We start from the raw sequence: 18,903 nt of genomic DNA, 5'->3' as shown, positions 1-18,903 counted from the left end.
CATAAAAAGCTGATAGATAAATTAGTGAAGATTGGACTTAATCCCTGGATAGTTCAATGGATTTGCAGCTGGCTGAAGCATAGACATCAGAGAGTTATTGTTAATGGCGAGTATTCTGAGCAGAGTCAGGTTACAAGCGGTGTGCCACAAGGGTCTGTTCTGGGTCCTATTCTTTTTAATATGTTTGTGAGTGACATAGGGGAAGGTTTGGTAGGGAAAGTTTGCCTATTTGCCGATGACTCTAAAGTGTGCAATAGGGTTGATATTCCTGGAGGGGTCTGTAATATGGTAAATGATTTAGCTTTACTAGATAAATGGTCAAAGCAATGGAAACTGCAGTTTAATGTTTCCAAATGTAAAATAATGCACTTGGGGATTGGCAGTTCTGTGTTAGCAAATTGGCAGTTCTGTGTTAGCAAATACTTCAAAAGAAAAGGATTTAGGGGTAATGATTTCTGACAGTCTCAAAATGGGTGAACAGTGCAATCAGGCGGTAGGGAAAGCAAGTAGGATGCTTGGCTGCATAGCTAGAGGTATAACAAGCAGGAAGAGGGAGATTATGATCCCGCTATATAGAATGCTGGTGAGACCACATTTGGAATACTGTGTTCAGTTCTGGAGACCTCACCTACAAAAAGATATTGACAAAATTGAACGGGTCCAAAGACGGGCTACAAGAATGGTGGAAGGTCTTAAGCATAAAACGTATCAGGAAAGACTTAATGAACTCAATCTGTATAGTCTGGAGGACAGAAGGAAAAGGGGGGACATGATCGAAACATTTAAATATATTAAAGGGTTAAATAAGGTTCAGGAGGGAAGTGTTTTTAATAGGACAGTGAACACAAGAACAAGAGGACACAATCTGAAGTTAGTTGGGGGAAAGATCAAAAGCAACATGAGAAAATATTATTTTACTGAAAGAGTAGTAGATCCTTGGAACAAACTTCCAGCAGACGTGGTAGATAAATCCACAGTAACTGAATTTAAACATGCCTGGGATAAACATATATCCATCCTAAGATAAAATACAGAAAATAGTATAAGGGCAGACTAGATGGACCATGAGGTCTTTTTCTGCCGTCAGACTTCTATGTTTCTATGTTTTACTGTGTGACTTTTCCTCTTATGATGACTTTCTCAATTTCTGATAGTTTTGACACTTTTCACCAAGCTTCTACTTTCCTGACATTTCTCCTATTCTAGCCACTTTTTTATAATCTCATTGGCTTCTCCATCAGTTTGCAAATGTTTATTTACTATTTGTTTTTGTTTTGTAGGAGATATCCTATTGATACCGACCTTTTGAGCTTATCTTCTCCTGCATGGGGCCCTATTTATCAAAGCTGTCAATCTATTAGATATATGTTTGAGTTTAACTTCTCTTTATTCCAGGATTAAGTGGGACCTCAGAATTGCTAGTAATTACATTTCTTCAAGTAAGTTTTAAAGATGGGCCCTGAGTCTAAGGAGAAGGGCGGCATAAAAAATAGAATGAATGAATGAATAAATATATAAATAAATATATAAACATATAAATAAATAAATAAATGGGGAAACAATTTGCACCAGTGTGTACCAGCTTAACATTACTGGGTATCCATATTATTAATTATAGGCATATTAATAGCAATTCATAGAACAATATGTTGGTTTAGTTGTGATGATTCTCACATCCTACTCAGAAGGCTAAGAGTTCAATCCTAGGTAGCAGCAGATGTATTTCTCCTAGGGTACAACTCCACCCCCCCATATCTGCTATAAACGCTGTTTGGCATCAGGAAGGGCATTCCATCCAATAAACCCTGAGCTCCATCCATCACCCAAACTATATTTCAATAAAGGGATTACAGGGTTATAAAAGGGGAATTTCTATTGGTAGCCATTCAGAGTTAGAGACCTAGCAAAATAGGAATTGAATAGAATGCTAGATAAGTGATAGGTTTTTGTAGGACAAATGCTGCTATTAGACTTGGACTAGGCAGTGTTTTGAAGATAGTAATTCTGGTGATTGTCTTCTCTATATAAACTGCTTTCTCACCAATCTAATGAATAACTGTTATGAGTATGATTTAACTTGGAAAGAATGCATATAGTGAGGGTCACTTCCCAACTTTGACCCACGCAATTTATATTGCATATCCCTGTCTCAATTTAATAGGTTATCCTGCTGGAGCCCTTACAAAGTAGTCACAGCATGTCAGAAAAGAAGGCTGAACTTTCCCTCTGGACCATAATAGAAGGAATCAAGGGAGATAAGACTATCTCTGGTGGATAAATTTAATAAATATCATGAGAGTTTCCAACCTTTAATATAATGTCATTAAGAGAGAACATACTCCAAAAATATCTGCCCTTTGCCTTTATTATTTCAATTGTGTTATGATCAAAGAGTAGTACAAGCAGAATACTCTCTGAACACATGTATGTGTGTATGTGTGTGTGTGTGTGTGTGAGAGAGAGAGAGAGAGAGAGAGAGAGAGAATAAAATTTAAGAGAAAGTTAAAATACATGAATAAAACAAGGTATTCCAAGTGAGTGCTAGGATAAAATCTATATTTAAATTATAAAGCAGACTGTTGTTATGCTATGCTATGTTATGCTGTGCTACGCTATACTATATATTTCTGCTTTCTACAGTGACATTGGGCAGCTTACAATCAATAAAAATAGAGACATCAAAACAATTATAAGTATTGGAATAATTAAAATGACAAAATATAAATAGACTATGAACCAAGGGCTTGCATGGAGTGATGATGGTGCTTTTCCTGCCTGCTTTGCCGGCCACATATACCTATACAAAATAAAATAACATCTAAAAAACCCGAAAAGTGATAATACTTAAAATTTAAATGAAGTATAGTTACATAGAGCATGTTTGGCTAATGGAAAATTGGCCCACTTGGTTTGATGGATTTTCCAAGTTGTTGTACAAAACCCAGCTACATGCATTGTAAGAAAAGGCAGTTCATCTATGAGCAATATCAGGGCCTATTGCTGCTGCCACCTATTGCCACCTCTGCTTGCCCCATTTTTGGCCTTCGCGCATCCCATTTTCTTCCCATTACAAGTGGCAGGGATAAGCGGTGGCGGCAATCCCTGTTGGCTGGAATGGGCCAAAAATGGGGAGCACAGAGGCTGAAAACAGGATGCCTGTTAGGGTCTGGATGGGTGTTAACAGGCTCAGACTCGACCCCAACAAGACAGAGTGGCTGTGGGTTCTGCCTCCCAAAGACACTATTTGTCCATCACTTGGGGAGGGGGATTTTCGACCCCTTCAGAGAGGGTCCACAACTTGGGTGTCCTCCCTGACCCACAGCTGACTTTTGAACATCATTTTTCGGCTGTGGCAAGGGGGGAGTTCACCCAGGTTTGCCTGGTGCACCAGTTGTGGCCCTATTTGGAGAGGGAGTCTCTACTTATAGTTATGCACTTATCACCTCGAGGTTCAACTACTGTAATGCTCTCTACATGGGGCTACCTTTGAAGAGCATTCAGAAACTATAAATCGTGCAAAATACAGCCACACAAGCAGTCATGGGCCTTCTCAGCTATGTCCATATCTTTCCAGCACTCTGTGGGCTGAATTGGCTGCCGATTGGTTTCTGGACGCAATTCAAAGTGTTGGTTATGACCTATAAAGCCCTACATGGCATCAGACCAGATTACTTAAGGGACCGCCTCCTGCCGCATGAGTCCCAGCGACCGGTCAGGTCGCACAGAGTTGGCTTTCTCCAGGTCACATCAACTAGACAATGTCACTAGGGGAAGAGCCTTCTCTGTGGGAACTCTGGCCCTCTGGAACCAGCTCCCCCCAGAGATTCACACTGCTGCCACCCTCCTCACCTTCCGCAAGAGTCTGAAGACTCATTTGTGCCATCAGGCTTGGACTATTAATTACTTGCCCCCTGGCCGATGAATGAAATGTATGATTGCTGTGTGAATGGGAGTGATTGATTTGTAATAAATTTGGGTTTTTAGATTAGTTGGTTTTAAAGTTAAATTGGATTTAAGATGTTTTCATTGTGGTAATCCCTGGATAGGTGGTATTCTGGGAGGCAGATCCAACTACCAATCAGCTACTCATGCTAAATTATGCTGTGCTGAAGCTGACCAGGCTGTTTGCTGCAAGGAGGCAAATTGCTGGGAAGCAGATTTTCTAAGTGCCTTTTATAGTCTGTACCATCGGAGAGGGGCGGCATACAAATCTAATAAATAAATAAAATAAAAAAAGTTGGAAAAATATGGTAGCTTTCTTTATTGATCAATAAATGTCCAATACAATTAACAAAAAAATTTAACAGTGTAAGTATATAATCCTCATTTCCATTTAGCCTAAATCCCGCAATCAAACATCAAAAATGTCTCCCAGATTATCTACTTCTTTTACAGGGATCATTTGAATCTGTATGGAAAAATACCACCTGTAATAGAATCACTTCTCAACACTGTATGTATAATCAAGATATTACAAAGAGGTTTGGACTAGATAAATGTGCCACCCACATCGATCAATAGGGGAAACTAGTGAAAACTGAAAGAATCAAAATGCCTTATGCAAGGGAAAAAATGACCATGTGAGCAGCATGACATCATGGAGTGCTGTTTCCTCCCCACTGAAGTGCTACCTATTTATCTACTTGCATTTATATGCTTTTGAACTGTTAGTTGGCAGGAGCTAGGCAAAGACATGCCATTGCGCCCTCCTATGAAAATAACATTTAAAAAGTTTAAGAAACACTGGGCAAGAGAAAAAAGTCAATAAATGGAAGCAAAAGCAGAGCACATAACCATCAGTTCTTGTAGAGTCTTGTATGTTCTCAATGATTTCTCAGCTGAAGAGGCAGAGTACTTATGTTTCATTATCTCTTTGGTTTTAAATTAAGATCTAGAGTTATGAATTTTTTTATTTCTTGGTTGCCCATGCTTTTGACAATACTAGACATTATTATTTACATAATAATGTAATGGCTGATGAAAGCAATGGTAGCTCAGTATTAATTCCAAAAACCCAAAAGGAAAAAAGTTTCAAATTATTAGTCAAATGACTACTGATTGAGTAATGAATATGATTTCAAATTGCACATAACAATTGATTTAATAGAGTGAAGAGTAAATAAATATGTTCATATGATTGTAATTTCATATAATGGAAATCTATGCTTGTGTCAGATCTGCCCCAGAGTTGCTGCTGATTAAATATTAAGGCTGTGCATAGAGACAATACTGTCTGTTAACTTTATTAAGACACAAATAATTTGGGGTACTTTATAATGTAACATCATGGACAAGGTTACAGAAATAATTGCTTTGGTAATTGTGATAAAAGAATAAGGAAAGCAAATTAAATCCAGTCACTAATCCAACAGAACTGAGTAGATGGTAAAGCACTTTTAGCAGTGTTTTGACAGATCGGCTTTGCTTCTTTAAAACATTCTTTCATCACCAGCTGTGCCAAGCAATGAAAGAAGTCTGTTTTTAGTAATTAGCAAACTCATATACACATGTTCACAGGAATGGATGCACACAGATTTCTTAGTTTTTAGTCTCTGCAAAACAGAGATATATTCAAGACCCAAGAATTTCTTTCAATCTATTGTCCCAATATGGAGCTTTATTTATTTTTTCTATTTATATAAAAATAGCATTTGAAGGATTTTTTTTTCTGTATTGCTTTCTGCCAATATATCATTCTTTCAACCAATGAAAAATGCATATATCATCAATAAAGTGAGGGCAGATGGCAGAAGTCTGGTTTGCATCTTAAACACAAAAAAGTGTTTTTGAAGCTTCTAAAATTGCTATGTAATTAGAAAGCAATTTTAAAACGTTTTGTAAACAATTGCATTTTTTTTATTCTGCTCAGTCATGTCCAATTCTCAGAGACTGCCTAGACTATTCCTTACAGGGTTTTTTTGCCAAACCAAAATGGTTTGTCATGCCTCCTTCTCTCCTGCTAAGAGAAAGTGACTAACCCAATTTCACCCAGCTGGTTTTATGCACAAAGCAGAATTAGAACTTATAGTCTCCTGATTTTTAACCAAATGCCTTAATTACTACATTAAAATAGATGTCACATTGCATTACAATTTCAGGTAATCCACATTTCAGCTGTTCCTAGCTTACTTTCTTTGGTGTGTGCATGGATTGTAACTATTAGAGGGTGCCCATCTCTGCAGGATTTCCAGTTTAAAAACCACAAAAGGAAACCATTCCTGAGTGCCCCAAATATGGACATATTAATATAACCCCTATCCAACAGGACTCATCCATGAACTTTCTCCAAGTTCCAGAACAATAGCCATGTATTCAGTAGCTTCCTGAATGTCATCATGGTATTGCCATAGAGGAAGCCATCCAGATCTTGAGGAGAGGTTGTTTATTCCAAAGGGCAGGCACTGCAGCAGAGAAAACATGCTTCTTTTTTATTTTATTTTTTATTTGTATTTAATTTACAGTGATCCCTCGATTATCACGAGGGTTCCGTTCCAAGACCCCTCGCGATAATCGATTTTTCGCGATGTAGGGTTGCGGAAGTAAAAACACCATCTGCGCATGCGTGCCCTTTTTTTTCATGGCCGCGCATGCGCAGATGGTGGAGTTTGTGTGGGCGGCGGGGAAGACCCAGGGAAGGTTCCTTCAGCCGCCCAGCAGCTGATCTGCTCGGCAGTGCAGCGAGGAGCCGAATTGGGGTTTCCCCTTTGCGTGGGCGGCGGGGAAACCCCGATCTTCGTCTGCTCGCTGCTGCTGCGGCCGCCCAGCAGCTGATCTGCTCGGCAGCACAGCAGCAGCGAGCAGATGAAGATCGGGGTTTCCCCGCCGCCCGCGCAAAGGGGAAACCCCGATTCGTCTCCTCACTGCACTGCCGAGCAGATCAGCTGCTGGGCGGCCGAAGGAACCTTCCCTGGGTCTTCCTCGCTGATGCCCCCGCCCGCCCACCCGCCCGCTGCCCCCCCGCCGCCCGCCAGCAAGAGGGGGAGAGATAGAGAAAGAGAGAGAAGGAAAGAAAGAGATGAGAGAGGGAGGAAGAGAGTGTGAGAGAGGAAGAAGCAAGATAGAGAAAGAGAGAGAGAAAGAAAGATGAGAAAGGAAGGAAGAGAGTGACGTCATCGGGTGGGAAAAATCACGATATAGCGTTTCGTGAAGAACGAGATTGCGAAAATCGAGGGATCACTGTATATGCCGCCCAACTCCCGAAATACTCTGGGCGGCTTACAACAAGAAAGAACATCTAAAAAGAGACAATTTAACATTTAAAACCCCTTAATAAAACCATGTCCAGTAATATCTCATCTTATGAACTTAATTGGTTCTGGAAGTAGGTTTGTAAGGCGAAAAGTTCGTAAGACGAAACATTGTTTCCCATAGGAAACAATGTAAAAGCGATTAATGTGTGCAAAAAGAAAAAAAATTGCAAAATGGCGCTCTGCTGGGCGGCACCACCGCCTGGCTATCACCTTTTAAAACAGCCGGGGGGGCTTCTCGGCGTTCTCCCGAACCCGAACCCAAACTTTTCAGGTTCTGGTTCCGGAGGCCGCCGAGAAGCGCCCGGCTGTTTCAGAAGGTTACATAAAAATACATATATCAAATTGTAGTGATTCTTCAACAATACTGCTGGTAGCTATAAAGTGTTGTTATTTTAAACAAATATGTAATCAAGAAGAAAAGCTGTAAGACCAACACATTATAGAGTGAGTTGCTACCCAAAAATATCATGATCTAAGAGAAAAACCAGGTGTGATGATACGTTCTGTATACTTAAACATTGAACTGTCTCTGTCATCCATAAAAATATTGTAGAGGTTTAATAGAGTTTGCCTTTTGTACTTTATTGGTTATTAAAATGAATGGACAGCTGAAGAGTAGAGTTCTTGAATATGAGCTTAACTAAGAAAAAAGACCTTTGGGAGAGAATATACAAAAATAAGTTGGAGGCCAAGTAGCCAAGTGAAGGTTCTTCACCTTGAATAATAATGTATTTTAAGTCACTATAAATTGAGACAATCAAAGCTTTTTTGTAGTCTATTTTTCCTTTATATTTTTTAAAGATACAAGCTTCATCAGACTTATCACAGCCAAACTTGCCCATGTATTGACTCTCTACTTCTACTCTGACATAAGTAAGAATTATGAAAAGATTGATTTGACATCGTTTCACATTTTACTGACATATTTCTTATTCGTGCACCATTTGTCTTTAAATCATGTCTTCTTTTCTACAAAACAATTATAATATATTATAAAAAATTTAAAAAAATCTACAAGGGGTGGACAAAAAATTGGAAACCCTTGACTTTTTGGCATCATAATGTTTGAACATGTTCAAATCAATCAAAACTTGATGTATTTTAATGGTTTTTTGTTTTTTTAAAATTCTGTTATTTGATATGTTTTTTTAAACTACCTTTTTTTAACAGAAATTTAAGGAAATTGGTTATAACCTTCTAGAAATGCCAGACCTCTCAGACTTTCAAAAAGGCCAAATTGCTGGAATGGCAGGCGCTAGTGTAACAGAAAGTGCCCAAATGTTTGGCGTTTCAAGAGGTAATGTCTCAAAACTAATGACTGTTTTTGAAAGAGAAGGGAAAACATCCTCGACCAAGCACAGGTCTGGTCAAAAGTCGAAGTTGTCTGAGACCATCGGACTCTAAAGCGAATTGTTAGAGCAGATTGCAAGACCGCAGCTGCTAAAATCACTGCAGATTTTAGACACATACAGAACCCAGTTTCCACAAAAACTGTTCAAAGGGAGCTTCACAAATCTGGATTCCACGGAAGAGCTGCAATTAGAAAACCTCTGCTCTCAAAGACAAATGTTTCAAAGTGTTTAGAGTGGTGTAGAAACCCCCAGAAATGGCCCCTTGAGCAGTGGCAAAATGTGATTTTCTCTGATGAATCATTGTTTACCCTTTTTCCGACCTCCGGCCGTGTTTACGTCTGGAGACAGCCAAAAGAATCATTTCATCCAGACTGCCTTCTCCCAATCGTCAAACATGGCGGGGGTTCAGTGATGATCTGGGGTGCTATTTCTTGGAAATCCGCCAGGTCAATTATTTCCCTTCATGGAAGAATTAACACCCATCACTATTTAGGAATTTTGGCCGACCAAATTCATCCTATGGTTCAAGAACTGTTTCCAGAGGGGGATGCCATCTTTCAAGATGATAATGCACCAATCCATAGAGCAAGAATTGTTAAAGAATGACATGAGGAACATTCTAATGAAGTTCAGCATCTCATCTGGCCACCACAATCAACAGACTTCAACATTATTCAGCATTTATGGTCGATTTTAGAAATTCAAGTAAGAAGTCAATTTCCACCACCATCAATCTCTAAAAGAACTGGATGGTGCTTTAACTGAAGAATGGGCTAAAATTCCTTTGGAAACAATTCACAATTTGTATGAATCAATACCTCAGAGAATTGAAGCTGTATTTGCCACATTATTAAAATATATTTTGATGATTTCTCAAGGTGTTTCCGGGTTTTTTTTGTCCACCCCCTGTATATGTAAGCACCAGAAATACCATGGCCACATTTATTAGTAGCACTCTACAAAAAATATGCAGTCAGTAAGAAGGAAAAGAGACATGCTCGATAGAAAAGTGAAAATTGCTAAATTTATTTTATTTTTATTTATTTATTTGTCATACAAATATAGTATTGTATTGTATTGTAGTATGTTTAACATAATATAAGTATAAAATAGAGATAGAAAAGATAAAAAGACATTAGGACAGGAACGGTAGGCACAAAGGTGCACTCATGCACGCCCCTTACAGACCTCTTATGATGAGTGCAGACCAAGAGTCATTTTATTGTGACTAAATATGTGTGGACAGATATTGATGTTAGAGTTCTCTTTAATCTTTTGAGCCACTTGCAGCTAAATCCCAATTCTAAATAGAGACTGTGACAAAACAAAACTTCATTGCAGGGGAACTGGAAATGTCAGAAGGGACTATTCTCTCTATGGGAATCATACTGTTTTCCAAATCCTCCTTAAAAAGAAACATGCATAAAGAACATGTTCATGATACTGATGATGTATGATATTTGTCTTCACAATGCATACATTGTGATGCATACAGGTTCATGATACTGATATTGGGAGGGTGGTTTAAAAAAATAAACATTCTACATCTATTTTGTTAGGAAATTTAGCAATAGATGCAGGACATCAAAACATTACTGGGATGAAAACATGGAGAGAAGCAGCATCCAGCAATAGAGTCTTGTCTTTCTCTGTGATTGAACTCTGAACACATTAATTTTTCAGTCATTGAAAATCTGCCATAGAAATGGGTATTTCTTTTTATCTGCTGTATTTTAGCCAGACAATAGAGGATGAATATTTCATGATTATATACTTATCTAGGTAAAATCTATGTGTTGTCTTCATTGTTAAGCAATATATCCTTTTTCTTCCTTTTAGACCAGGTGAGTAGTAGTAGATCATCCCATTTGAATCTTCATGTTAGAGGGACAACTGACCTGCTGCATGCTAATCATTCTTTTGTGCAAAAAAATCCTACACCTCTTTTCAGACTTCCTTTAATTATTCTACAGTCAAATCCTCCATACCTTGCGCTCACATAAAACTGCATCTGGACATGTGCTGAGCAAGAAGGGGTGAATTTGACTGTTGTTTGAATAAATCTCTCTAATTTGTTCATGGTTTTTCCACCAATTCACAGAATTCATATGACTTATTTTCATCCATGTAACCTCTTACTATATTGGTCATTCCATTTTTCTTTCCTATTAGAGTGAAATTGGACACAGCCCTCCTCCTGCCTACACCCCTATGTCAGGAGTAAGTATTTCACAATCAACCTTCATCTTTTAGGATTTGTTTGTCCTTTTAAATGTATCTTTCTTCTTCTCTCTTCATGAATTCCACCATCCCATGTACTCTTTCATTCTCCAAGGTGAGAGCTGATCATGTTTTGTTGCTTGGTCCAGCTGAATGACACAAATTTCATTAACTCTAACAGAAAATTCAAGAATAGAATCAGATGTTAGTAGAGATTAATATTTGCCTTACAATAAATTTTTGCTTTGTTTGGTTGAATAGGGTTCTCTGGACATTGTTTGGTTACAACTTATAATAATATTAGTGAGTGCTAAACATCATAAGATTATCCTTAATCTTAAAAGTATTTCGGAGATTCAAAGTATTATCTTTGGTCCATAGTACTTTTTTAAGCTAGGATGGGTGTGCCGGTTCTAGTTTAGATTGGTTTAATGATACTGAAAAAGTTTTGTATATTAAAAATCTTCATAAGTTTAAACCACCTCTGAAAAAAGTAATCAGATAAAACAGTTGGAGGGACAATTAGTTTTTGTGATACCTGATAAACCCAACGAAACAAAAAATCTAATAACAACCAAAAATTGCCACATTTAATGCAGATGAGTTCAAATAGCTTGAAGGCAAATATAAAAATTAAATGTGTAGGGAAATCATAATATTAATATGTTTGTATGGATTCAAAGAACAATACATACACAGATCCACAGAAAATGCAGTATAAGGTTACTGAATGGACATTAATTATAGCTATGGTTAATTTCTTTAAAAGACTAGCTTTAAAAGACTCCAGTGAGTCCCAAAAAAACTGATTGTTAATTTCTGAAGAAATTCACACAATGCCAGAACATTCTCCTTTCCTCATATTTTATGAAAAATAACAACCAAGTCAATAAATTTAATTCCTGGAACAATATAAATAAATATTTGTTCAATTATATTTGTTTTAAATAAATGCAGTTATACATAGTTAAATAGCAATACATAATTTAAATAACTTTAAACTGATAAAGAAAATATCTTGCAATCCATTGGATAATCCAGATCTCCTCGTCAAGAAGAAAGGAAGTGGTCTGCTCTCCCGGATGACTATCTAAATTTCTTTCAGTGTTTGCCTGCTGACATCAGAGCTCCAACATCATGTGATATGTAGATTGTCTTTCTCAGAGAGGAGGGAGAGATTTCAAAGATTTCAAAATCCTCTCACCCTTTAGTCCTGCTCCTGAATGAAGGAGAATTATATATCAGCTCAAGAACCGGCATACATTATTATTATTATTATTATTATTATTATTATTATTATTATTATTATTATTTAAACATGAAACTCAGTCAACTGACCATTTTTTAAAGTGTCACAAATAGCGCTATCTGGTGGTAATAGTTGATACGGGTTGCTGCCAGCATCCTAGATACCTAATAACCAAATATCTACTTAAAATATATGATGATCTGAGTAGCTCAGTTTTTTGCAGTTCTTGATGTTTTTTTGAAATTCTTGGACACGGTACCAAGTGCCCCAATGACAATGAGTATCACAGTTACATGTTTCATCCATAGGCATGTAGTTTCAATGGCCATGTTGCGATATTTCGTAATTTTTTCCAGTTCTTTTTCTTCGATTCTGGCATCTCCTAATACAGCTATATCAATAAACTGTACTCTTTGGCCCTCAACAATATTGTTGATATACAGTCTGGGACTGCTAAAATTTTAACAGTTCAAGTCCTAACCAAGGACCTAAGAACTGTCAAGCTATCGTTTAAGTTCACAGGCAGTTCTGAATACAGTGGGTTTTTTTGCAAAGTCAGAATACTCTGGCCTGATAACTTCAAAATTTCAATTCATCTAGGCAATCCTTTGAGCATTTCTCCAAGGGCTCGTATTATTATTGATGAAATGACCAAGAGTCAGTATTACTTCTGTCTCTGTGCCATTCTTGCACACTGTTCTAGACCAGTCCAGTTATACATAGTTAAATAGCAATACATAATTCAGTCAACATACTGTTTGAGAATTGTGTTACTGTTGTTAAAACAATGAAGTAATTCAAAAAGGAGGGGAGAATAGTATGTTTTTGTCTCAGAGTTTTATTTAAAGCAAAATTTGGATGCTCGTATAAAAATGCTTTCACATTTGAAACATCCACTCATCTAATGGGAAGTAAAATGATTCTCAGTGACTAACATTTATAGCATGTTTCTATTGTGTAATAAAGTATTTGCCTACCAAAAGAGATATAAAGTACTAGATTAACTTCAAAATACAAAATTGTACAAACTCTATACAAAATATATAAGTATTGTTATAGTAATTCAGGATAAAGACAGAAGTCATAGGCATCTGGGTATATATAATATCCCAGATGTCTATGATACTTGTACCCTGTTTGTGAATGCCTTCTACCCTCTCCTACAGAGGACTACTAGAGTGGACTCAGTTGCGGAGATCTCTGAAGGAATATTTCTGCAGGCCAGCTAATTTCCATAGTTAGGACATTTGGTGTTCTTTCCATCACAGTTTGTATTATGTGAAATGTTGAGGTTTATCTTGGCAAAAGCCTCTGAGAAATTATAGGAAATGCAAAATGAATTGGCAGGAATAATATAGCACAATTTCTCAGACCAAGTTTTGGGGGATGGGAGATAGTTTACTACCCCTAGAAGTGTGGTTGTATATATAAGATAATCTGTTGTAATTCTAGGGATATTTAAAAACAACAACAACACAGAAATGACATTTTTATAAATGTAATTTAGAATTAAATTAAATTACTAAATTAAATTACTAATTTAGAATTAGTAATTTCTAACATAAATAACATGGAGATCATCAGATTTTGGAAAGATGTTAAATAGAATCTGACCTGATTTATTTACATTTAATGTTGAATTTAGATATGGCAGTCATAGAAGGTTGGATTAGTGTTGGGATCTTATTTGAGGTATCCGTTTATTTGTATGCTAATCTGAAATCCAAGAAAAATGCACTCTTTCAGTTCTTGAAATGTAATATTTGAAAAGCATAAACTAAGCATCTTTAGTCAACATAATTTTAGTTGAATCCAGCAATAATGCAAACCTATGAATTCATTCAGTTCCTTTAGCCAATGCTTGCAGAGTCAAACAACAAACTAAAAAAAATCTGTGTAATGTTGACTGAAACAGTTACAACTAAAACATCTGCATAGCAAAGGTACCTATTGACCAAGTAATTGGACATCTTATATGCATGAAACTAAGCTCTAATGTTAAATCTGTGGGATTTTTTCACATGATGTTTTATGTTTCTTATAGAATCAGTTTATCTACAGAGATGGAAGTCTGTCTACAGAACAAGGAGTTCCTTTGCCATACAGAACTGCCATACCAGGTATAGCTCCAGAAGCTCCCATCAGGCAAGGAGCTGCTGAGATCTGTGATGACACTTGCTGCAATGGTACTTTACGGAAACAAGTGGCAAGTCTTTCACAAGATGACAGTATCACTCAGAGGTATAGCGCTGACCCAACAGTTTTTATCCCAGAGCGTGGGCCAAGAACCGAGCTGGATGAAGAAGGGTATATGACTCCAATGCCAGAAAAATGCAAAACAGGTTTGTTTGTTTGTTTGTTTGTTTGTTTGTTTGTTTGTTTGTTTGTTTGTTTGCGGGATTTATATGCCACCCATCTCTGAGGACTCGGGGCGGCTTACAACATATAAAAGAGACAATAAATTACAATGGTTAAATCCAATTAATTAAGACAAGATAAACTAATAAAAAATCCCCAATTATGTTAAAAAATCAAGCATACCAATAAGTAAAGGTGTGTTTTTTTCCCCCAATGTCCAACTGAACAGCATGATCACTGGGCTAAGAGGAAATGCATCATTAGTTTCCTGCTGTCCTAAATATACTCAACCATATAATACGGAAAAGAAAATGGATAGCATTTCCCTGTTATATTCATTGCCTCTTTCTAGGAAGAGGTGATACAGTTTGGTCAAGCATCAACCTTTGGCATTGTTGAGTAATTAAAATCTATATCACTCATTCAGCAGTCCATTCTCCCTGATCCCCAATCCCATTTTTTTTTAATTCCACAAGAATTATTTGGCTTCCTTGCATAGCTTTTGTTTTGGGGTTTGGTTTAGTCTATATCTTTATTGTTAAATGTTGAAATGCAAGGAAACTTTTAAAAAGCAAGCTGTTTTAAAAAGCAAGGTGTTTTTGATATTTTGATCTTTTCTATGATCAACTTTGATATCCAAGATATAACCAATGGTTATATCCAAGATATAACCATTAATTATTATTTTCTCTGAGCCTTGTACATCTTTCAAAACCCCTTTTGTCACAATAAGATAGATAATATTTTGGATGTAAGTGTTTTGTTTCCTTAAGAGTTAATAAAGCAATGAAGAGAAACATTTTTTGCCTTACTAATTCTAATATTGAGGCATATGTGCAAAACTGTCAATAGATTGAGCTCCCCATCAGAAATATTCCATGATAATGCAGAAGAAATTAAGAAGTAGCCCAATGTTGTTTGTTACCCAATCTTGTTTATACACACACGCACACCACACAATGTTTACCTGAAGCCAAATTATATGTTTCTGCAGACCAGGAGGTAACAAACCAGTTCTTTGATTCTGTATTTACCTATTGAGCAGATTGTTTTCACTTACATAAAATGTGATTGAGTTTATCTCAGTTGAAAGTCATGTTAGCAAGACAGCACCTTATGGTTATGAAGATGTAGCATTCTAAGTATAAGCATAAAAACATGAAAGTATAACAATAAAACAACACTGCAGAAAAACCAGTATTAGATTAAAGGTGTACCAGAAATGTTAGGTGTTAGGAGTAGAATAGTCCATAGCTGACAATGTTTGATCAGAGAAGTGCTTATTCCCAAAATGAAAAAGAACTCAGAGAAATGTTTCCATTGTGGAACTTAAAGTATGGATAGGCTAAAGGAGATGAGATAGTTTTGTCTATTATCTTTAGCCCCAATTCCTACCTGTAAATTATTTTTAGTCATTTCCCTGAGTGTTTCCAAATTTGTGTTTCAAATGTAAGTCTTTTCACTCAATTATAGATTTTGTATGCATTTTCCCTAGTGTACATGTATAGTTTTTACAAACTATTTCCCCAAATTTATAATGTTATGTTTCCTTAATGTATACATTGCAGTAGAAATTATTTTCATTTCAATTAACATTTCTTTCCTTTTTCCAAGATCACCTGAATCCAGTAGAGGAGAATCCATTTGTTTCTCGGTGGAAGAACGGTGATCTTCAAGCTCTGGACAACCCAGATTATCACAACAGCCAAACTGGGCAGTCCAAAGTTGAGGATGAATATGTAAATGAGCCCCTGTACCTCAACACCTTTGCAAGCACCTTTGAAAATGCAGAGTACCTGAAGAAAAATGGGCTTCCGTTGCCAGAAAAGCCCAAAAGGGCATTTGACAACCCAGGTTATTGGAATCACAGCCTGCCTCCACGAAGTACCCTACAGCATCCGGACTACCTGCAGGAATACAGCACAAAATATTTTTACAAACAAAATGGAAGGATCCGGCCCACTGTGGCGGAGAATCCCGAATACCTCTCAGAATTCTCTCTGAAGCCTGGCATGATGCTGCCCCCTCCACCCTACAGACACCGAAACACCATAGTGTAATTCCAGGGAGAAATGGTGAAACCATACCAGCATTCTCCTCCTCTCTTTCCTCCTCCCCCTTTTTTCCTCCTTCCCCCTTTTCTTACTTTCTCTTGCCAAATCTTCCCTCCATTTGATGTCTGCAGAGAGAAGGGACTCATTTAAGTCAATGATTCCAGGAATTTAGGAAGAAGCAAAAGGAAAAAAGTAGGTCTGGCTTTTCTTCCTTTCCAAGCATTTATTTTAGAGGAAGAAAAGATCAGACCAGCCACGCATGCTAGGAACAGCCTTTGATGTGGTTGCCTTTCTGTTAGGCTGGTGTTCTTATAGGGATACAGCTCAGGGGACACCCAAGAAAGTCACCCTGGTCAGTTTCTATCAGCAGGAAGTGCCAGAGTCACTGAAGCATTCCCACGGAAGGCAAGGCAGTTTGAAAAGGTGGGAAGGGAGTAGAAAAAGACAATTTTTATACCACAGGTAATGACCTAATGACTAAGATTGAAAGGCCAATTTCTTCAACTGCCCCCTAATCAAAATGTCTGATCCAGCTTGCTTATGGCCAGTAGCTTTCTCTACTTTTGCAGTTGTGAATCCTTTTCCAAGGCAGAGACCTCATTATTCTTGTTCTGGTGCATGAAATTACAGGTGGCTACAAGTCAAAAATTGTATCAGGACATACACATACATACACACACAAACCAGCTTGGGTTTTTTGAGGGCACAGTGCCAATGAATATTGAATATTTATATAAAGAGAGCCTCCTTTTCATGTTTTATATACATTGAATGCAACATGTAATAATTCTCCCCTCCATTTCTTTATCAGCTAAAGCTGAGAGCATTATATAGCACTAGAAGGAAGAATAACACTGGATTTTTAAACACATTAACATTTTAAAGGCAGGGTCAGGAGGGAAAATGGAAGAAGAAAAAAAATAAGGGCAGGTAAAACACACTTGGGAAATCACTGGAAAATTAGTTTGCACTTAAACTTTTCCATTCTCTTTACATTTTCTCCTTACTCTGAACTTTATTCTGGAATCCGAATAAAGCAATATGGAAGTGACCAGCAAAATAAAATAATTTAAAATGTAAAATGAATAATAATATAAATATATATAAATATACTATATCTATATATATGAAAGGTGTCTGGAATTGCCAAACCGAAGTGAAAGTCAAACATTTGGAACTTCATTCATCAGTGCAAGTACTACTCACAGGAATGATATTGAAATACCAACTTTGAATATTGGCTCTTACAAGAAAAGGAGCACATATGAAGTGAACTCTGAAGGTAAAAGAGGGAAGGACTGATTTGAGCTCTCTGGTAAAGACTAATGTGAAACTGTTATTGAGAGGTTTTGTTCTAGCACAAAGAAGAAACAAGTACTTAAAAAATATGGGTGTTTGTGGCTGTTATATTCTCAAATCTGTAAGTAGTCTCCCAGCATTTGCTCATTTATTTTTTACTTTTGGCTTTTACATGTTGATTTAAAGAGAAATAGTTAGTTTCTTGAAATTGTAGCACTGAAAGGCACAAGAATAGAAAAAGAATCACCTCCATTCTCCTATCTTAATATATTTGGAATGCACTTTTAGGGGGAATCAGTTACCTTAGTGCATACAGCCTGCTATTTATTAATTTCAAAGCAGTGAATAAAGGTAGAAGAACAGAGAATCAGTATAGAAATAAGATTGATATTTAATCCTGATGGACAAAATTTAAAGTTCAAAAAGGTGAGGATTGTCTTCACAAATATAAAGAAGAATATTATGAAACCTTTGCAAGAGGTAAGCTTTACTTATTTAACAGCTGATGGATATAAAAGCTGATACCCTTAAATAACAGGTCATTTATTTATTCATTCATTCACTCAGTATGCTATATGGAAGGCATGGTTTTTTGGAGGATTCAGCAAAGAACAAAGCATATCCCATGAGATTATCAACAACAGAATGATTTTGCTGGAGATTAAAGCAGGAGCCAAAGCATGGCACACATACTTAGTAATCTGGACAGAATTTACAGAGCCAATTCTTAGGATGTCTATAGCTGTGACCACAAAGGACCCACACAAGTAGGTTAGATAAAAAAAGAACTAAACCATCAAATCTTGCAAACTCAAATCTATTTTCCAATGTAATTTGGAAAGCAGATAATACAAAATTAATTGCTCTGCCCATGATTGATTTATATTCTAGAATATAGCTTACCGGTATTCTCAAATTAGAAAACTCAGATGTTAATGATATATAGAAAAGTATTTGACTGTACTGTCTCAAAACAAGCTTTCTGACTTTATATGGATATTTTTCTTCAGATAAGGAATTTATTTTTCTTCAAGGTGCAGCTTATTGGATACCCTTAGGCCCAAAATGCTCAAACTGAACTCCACATATTCTGCAGATATCCATAGAAAAAGGATAAAACA

The 18,903-nt window shown here is 36.8% G+C and overlaps 1 protein-coding gene across 1 annotated transcript in view; it reads left to right on the top strand.

The window, feature by feature from the left end:
* The window catches only part of ERBB4 (erb-b2 receptor tyrosine kinase 4), a 1,218,240-nt gene extending 1,200,706 nt beyond the window's left edge, over positions 1-17,534 (top strand). The window contains exons 26-27 of the mRNA XM_070732179.1: positions 14,116-14,413; positions 16,044-17,534. Coding sequence (XP_070588280.1) covers positions 14,116-14,413; positions 16,044-16,489 — 744 coding nt within the window. The 3' untranslated portion in view covers positions 16,490-17,534. The remainder of the gene's footprint in view (positions 1-14,115; positions 14,414-16,043) is intronic.
* Positions 17,535-18,903: the final 1,369 nt, after the last annotated feature.

The sequence above is a fragment of the Erythrolamprus reginae genome, chromosome 1 (assembly GCF_031021105.1).
Source record: "Erythrolamprus reginae isolate rEryReg1 chromosome 1, rEryReg1.hap1, whole genome shotgun sequence".
NCBI lineage: Eukaryota > Metazoa > Chordata > Lepidosauria > Squamata > Dipsadidae > Erythrolamprus > Erythrolamprus reginae.
This window is presented reverse-complemented; position numbering and strand designations above follow the sequence as displayed.